The sequence below is a fragment of the Anoplophora glabripennis genome, unplaced genomic scaffold (assembly GCF_000390285.2).
Source record: "Anoplophora glabripennis isolate ALB-LARVAE unplaced genomic scaffold, Agla_2.0 scaffold329, whole genome shotgun sequence".
Classification (NCBI taxonomy): Eukaryota; Metazoa; Arthropoda; class Insecta; order Coleoptera; family Cerambycidae; genus Anoplophora; species Anoplophora glabripennis.
Window position 1 is genome coordinate 265,463 of NW_019416941.1, and position 6,486 is coordinate 271,948.

General features: G+C 29.4%; 1 protein-coding gene across 1 annotated transcript; it reads right to left on the bottom strand.

The window, feature by feature from the left end:
* Positions 1 to 2,168: 2,168 nt before the first annotated feature.
* On the bottom strand, positions 2,169 to 4,640 carry LOC108907769 (cilia- and flagella-associated protein 251-like). The gene is made up of 2 exons (XM_023455731.1): positions 4,569 to 4,640; positions 2,169 to 3,152 (listed from the first exon to the last, which is right to left on the bottom strand). Exons 1-2 carry the CDS (start codon positions 4,581 to 4,583, stop codon positions 2,169 to 2,171), a joined length of 999 nt encoding a protein of 332 aa, XP_023311499.1. The 5' UTR covers positions 4,584 to 4,640.
* Between the last annotated feature and the right edge of the window lie 1,846 nt (positions 4,641 to 6,486).

Genomic DNA, 6,486 nt, shown 5'->3' on the forward strand with positions numbered 1-6,486 from the left:
CCGTATCCGGGTTCATTTTTTGGGATAAGAAATTCGAATTTATTGACGATTTCGTTGTACACTATAATAAAAAGTATGGTAAAATTTCTCGAACTTTCCATGGTAACATGGAATGTTACCATGGAAGTAAAATTCACGTATAATCAATCAAATTTTAAAGGTTTTATTTAATAATACACAAATGTTACATGAATTTAACTTGAACATTCCATAGCAACAGGTTACCATGGAAAGTTTGAGGAATTTACCATTCTTTTTATTATAGTGTATCTTTTAGAGTGCGCCACTAGCGACCATTAGGACGCATTTAAACGGCCAAAACGTTTTTGTGCCACCGTGTATTTCACTTTGGGCTGGAGAAATCTTTTCCCCCGACTTTTCTGCTTAAAATAGGTATCTTGCTAATATCTCTAAATCCAACCGTTTTCAACAGAAAGCCATTTGAATTTGAAAATGCATAAAAAAATTCGTTTAAAAATTATTTTCAACACTAATAAATGAAACTAGGAGCAATCGTTTATTAGCAAGAAATATGGCTTTAAAGGAAACAGTGCAATTACAATTTTGACTTTCGTTTATTTAACAATTTTACTGCAAACAGAATTGACAGAGTAAAAACATACTTTCTAAAAACAATCTAATCAATCTAACACAATCTAAACAATGTAACCAATCTATTTGATCTAAAAATCTGAAAAATAACTAATTATTATTGACCTGTCTTAAAAGATATGTTTTTCAATGTCGAGTGGAGTTGAAAATAAGTTTTAAAAATTTAAATGCCTTTTTGTTGAACGGTTGGCTTTAGAGATATTAGTAAGGTATACCTTTTTTAAGCAGAAAAGTTGGGAGAAAAGATCATTCCAGCCCAAAGTGAAATACACCGTGGTACAAAAAGTTTTGACAGTTTAAATGCATCCTAATGGTCACTTGAGGCGCCCTCTAGAACTCTAGAGGATATAACGAAATAGTCAATAAATTCGAATTTCTTATCCAAAAAAAACTGCGGATACAAAATTTCACGAAATTAGCTCGAAGTATTCGAAAGATATTAAAGAAAATGTTATTTATTGTTTCAACTTCAACACCACGTATCTCGAAAACTAAACGTTTATGAGCAACATTGTAGATGACATTTCCTCATAAATTTTGTCGTAGAATCTAGTGTATATAACCCTTGTTCAGACCTCATCAAGATCGACAACCCTTATTTTAATTTTTTATATTGCAAATTTCGTTCGAATTTTTTCATCATGAATGTACTCTAAGTGAGCATAGAAAACAGCCTCTAAAAAATGGTATGGGTTCCATGTCTCAATAACAAGATATGACTATTTTCATTTTTACCAGCCGCAAATGCTTTTTGCTATATCTTTTTTTGTTGGTAGAAATTTTGGTACAATTTTTAAAGTCATTTTCTTTAATGTAAAATGGGAATGCTTATTGTACATCGCTAAAATAATAGTGATTTCTCAGAAAAACAAATTTTAATTTTCTATTAGGTATACTCAGTTGTCAGTTATGGGCAGTAGTGTTTGTTTACTTAAACTTTACTATTTTGTTAAAATGTTATTGTTGTTCTTATTTTTTACGGGTTTGATCTACTAATACTAATTTATATCTAGGTACCAATATGGCAAGAATATCCCAAATGCAAAATAAAATTAAATGGAACTTTTCTGAGAAAGTTAAGTATTTCGGCCATAGGCAACAAGTAAAGTGACATTCCAAAGAACATCGTACCATTCAAAAATGCAAAAAACTGTTTGAGTTATTATTAACGACCTCTAATGTGGTACGTAAAAGATAAGTTATATTGATGTTTGAATTTCACAAAAACTAATTTTTGCTTCATTAAAATTTGTTAAAAAGTAACATAGTTATCATGAAAAATTATCGTAAAAAAACAAAGTGGCTATATGTAATTACATTATTCTGGAATTGAATTTGTTGTTAGGTAATGTATCAATAAAAATAAAAAAAATACATGTATGTTATATTTAATTTCCCATTACTACGTAAATATAAATAGATATTCTAAGACTAAAGCACAAATCTTAAAATAGAGTACTTGCTATTGCATATCTAATTATCTTTAATCTAATACTAAACTGGACACATAGGTGTATTCTAATACAAAATCAAAATTACTTTTTGCTCACAGAAAATTAAAAAGTTATACTTTTATTATCTGGTACATTGATACCGCCAAGAACTTTAATGATAATTGTGTCATTCTTTTTCATCTGATTAATATTTTGTGTTTCATTTCCCTTTTTTTCATCTTCCACCTTTTCTTCTCCTTTTATTCCAGAGCTTTCTTTATTTTCTTTTTCATTCGCTACTACTTTGTTTTCGGTTCTGTTAACATCATTCTCTATATACTTTTCATCATGTCTTTTTTCTTCTTTACTCTTTTTTTCTTCATTTTCTTTTCTCTTTCCGTTTTCTGTTTTACTTTCCGTTTCTATTCCTCCCCTTTCATTTTCCTTCCTTTCGCCCAATTCTTCTTTTTTTCCATCATAATTTTCTTCTTTCTTTTCTTCGCCTCCTACATCATCATGACCACTTTCTTTTTCCCGTTCTTTTTCTTTTTCATCATCACTTTCATCACTTTCTTCTTCCTTTTCTCCGCTCCTTTTTTCATCACTAGTCTTTTCTTTTTTTCGTTCTTCTTCTTTTTCATCATCATCTTCTTTCTTTTCTTCGCTCCCTTCTTCATCTTGACCGTTTTCTTTTTCCCACTCTTCTCCTTTTTCATCATTACTTTCATCACTTTCTTCTTCCTTTTTTTTGTTCCTATCTTCATCATTACCATTTCTTTTTTTCAATTTATCACCATCCTCCTTTTTCCGTTTTTCTTCTTCATCATGCTCATATTTCCTAGATTCCTGTTCTTTAGGTTCAAATACTCCGCACTTTTTATTTGTTTCACTGTTCCTTTCGTGTTTGTTTATTTCTATGTTGGAACTATCTATTTCCTTAGTTGTTTCACAATTCAGCGCCTCTCCTTTTTCTAATTCGGTAAAAGAATCTAACGGATTTAAGTATTTTTCTTCATAGTTCTGTATTAGTTTGGTAGGTGATAATATTGGGTAAGTATGGCCTGAAGTGATCGACATTAATATGCTTGAGGAGGAAAAATATATAAACTGCAATTAAAGACATTATTAATATTGAACCGTAATAACAAAATACAGTGTCTTTTCATGTAATACCTTTTTTGATGCTTGTTAATAATAACTGTATTTTAATCTATATCAGAAGTTATACAAACTCATTATGATCATTGAGTAGGTACTATTGTTTTATGTTATTCTACTTGCCAAAATAAAATGATTTTGTTTTAAAATAAAAGGTAATACAGTTTTTTTCATATAAATATTACAACAGTTAGTCTCGTAGTGTTTCTTTTACGTATTTTGTTACATTACAAATTAAGAAATTTAAAAAATTTTTGAATCCTTACATTATAAGCAGAAGTACTATGGAATATAGCCTTATAATAGGACACCATTAAAAAAATGTTTCTCACAAAATTCGTCTAATAAGATATACCTAGTAATGATTAAATTTTAGATGTCTATTCGGATTTTAAAAACAAATATCTGTTTAATTTAACGCAGATACATATACTAATACTAATAATTTTAACAAATGCTGCTTGTGAATAAATATTAACAATTGTGGTTTTAAAATAGCCAACATATACACGAGTGTCCCCTATTAAGAAATTATTAGAAATATAGTAGTTGATTATATCCTTAGAAATGAATAATACGCTATACTGATTAAGAAACAAATAAATAGTTTTCCAATATTAAACACTATCTTACTCTTTGTTACTGACAGAAAATTTTTGAATCAAAGTTTTACAATTGAAGAACCTGATAAATTAAAAATAATCTGTACCTTAATTTTATTAAACAAAAATAAGTAGATATTGGAAATGAACAAAAAAAAATATTTTTATTATAAGTAAAATGCATCAAAGAATTTCATTAAGAAATGTTGCTCATAATTAAAATTTAATCCCATATTCCCAATTTGAAAGCAACTCTGATTTGTTGTATATTTCAGTATAAGAGATTGGAAAAAAATTATATATTAAGAATGTTAATGTCCATAATGTATTGGCAATCGGTTTTATTTTTACAATTCAGTTGATTATCAAAATTAAGAATGTTAAAGGCCTAATTTAGTATATCAATATTTTATTGTACAGAAACAAATTTAGAAAAACAGAGTTGTCCTTCAGATGTACCTGAAGTTTTAGGAAAATAAAATACCATACTTCATTCCCAACAAATACTACATTTATTTGAAAAATTTTTATATAACTAATAATAAAATGCTGAATATTAACGAAACATCTGGTACCTATAAACATGAGATTATTTGGAAAATCAAAAATCTACGAAACGGTCGTATTATTAAATGAAAGTTCGTAATTGTTTTACAAAATAGAAGAAACTTTACTTTAAATTTTGAAAGAATAATCATGTTATGATACGTTAAAGTATAAACTAATATTGATCACTTGGAAAAATAATTTTAAAGAAACTTACCAAAATTCGATACATCTTTATTTTATTTATTTGCTTCTCTTTGGCTAATATTATGTGTAAACAACGTACACACTGTGAAATTGTGGATATAACTAGAAATAAGTAAGTATATATACACGTTTTATTAACCTTTACAACTGCATTGTGGAACTATATGTAAATTCCAAATTAATATTCTAATAAAGCCCTGATTATTTTCAGAAGATAGATAACTCTGTGAGCGAGAGAATAATGCATTTTAATAATTGACACACTATTCCTATTCCTCAATGGTATATGTTTTCTCAATAATGATCATTTTTTTGATAATGCAAACAATTAAAATGAATTTTTTGTAATGAATGGAAAAACAACATTAAATTTGAATACAATTATAGTATTATAGCAAGTATTTTTCTTGCTATGTGAAAAAATAACCTTATGTAAAAGGTTTTCTAGGTTCCTATCATAACTTCAGGATATTGCCCCTTGAATCATTTTAAACCTACAAGTTTTAATGATCCAAGGGTCAAATCATCTGTTTTCAGGATACAGGGTGTTGAAATAAATAAATATCACATTTAAACATCAAAAACGTTTGATGTAAATAGATGAAACTTGCCTAACAAATTATGTAATTAAAGGCAAAAATTCACTTAATTAAATTAATTAAGTGAATTTTGAAAATACAAATATGTCAACTGGTGGCAAAGATACTGAAGGGTACTGTCATTAATAATCCCAGAATTTCTGCGTCATCGCGTATTTTGAAAATTAGATAAACTCATAAGAAATAACAAGGGCATTTCTAAGAAAAAAAGTGTCTTCAATTTATTCCAAAAACGAGACTAGTTATTAGTTTTTTTTAAATTAAAAAATCTCATGACAGTTAAATGAATCTAAAGAAGGAATCTAATAATTTCACAAAATAAATATACTTATATCTACTTTTATTTTACATGGTGTAGAAAATTCCAACATAAAATTATAACACAGCCCCACAAAAAAAAATCGAAAAAATTACCCCTGGAGTCTGAGTACGTCTATCATATGTATACGGGGTCGCTGAATCCAAATTCCACGTCAGGATTTTTCATAACCATAAAAAAATAGGACCACAAACGCAATAAATCATCTACCCATTGACCACTCAATCTCAATAACCATAACCCCTTAACCTCGTAATCCCTTAAACCACATAACCTTAAAATGCTATAACTTCAAAATCCCAGAATCCGGTAAGAAAGAGACTTAAGCGTGTTGAAGTCCTGAAACACAATATATTCGGGCCATGCATGATTCTTGAGTCTTAAACCTATACCAACGAATATAGACTTCTTACAAAAGAACGCCCAAGTTTGGAAACATAGGTGACACCTATGACGTACTGTACACGTCCCCCAAGATTTCGTCCCCGATTTCCACCCCTGAGCGTTCTTCTACAAGAGGTCTACAGTTCTGGAAAATCCACATGGTCCATCTGCCTTTACATGAAAGCGACAAAGTAAAGTAAAGAAATCCGTGCGATAGACAAGGATGGCTATAGTGAAGACGTTTCATAATCTGAATACTCACCGCCCGCTTCGTGTTAGAAGTGGAAGTGACTATTCAGATTATGAAACGTCTTCAATGTAACCATCCTTGTCTATCGCACGGATTTCTATGACTTGCTTTATCGCTCTCACGTAACGGCCGATGTATATTCGTTGGTATAGGTTTAAGATTCAAGAACATATTGTTTTTCAGGGCTTCAACGTGCATAAGTCTCTTTTTTACCGGGTTCTGTGATTTTGGGGTTATGGTACTTTGAGGTTATGGGGTTTAAGGGGTTATGGGGTTATTGAGAATGAGTGGTCAATGGATAGAGCATTTATTGCGTTTTTGGATCTATTTTTTGAAGTTATGAAAAATCCTGACGTGATGGGGTTAAATGGACCCC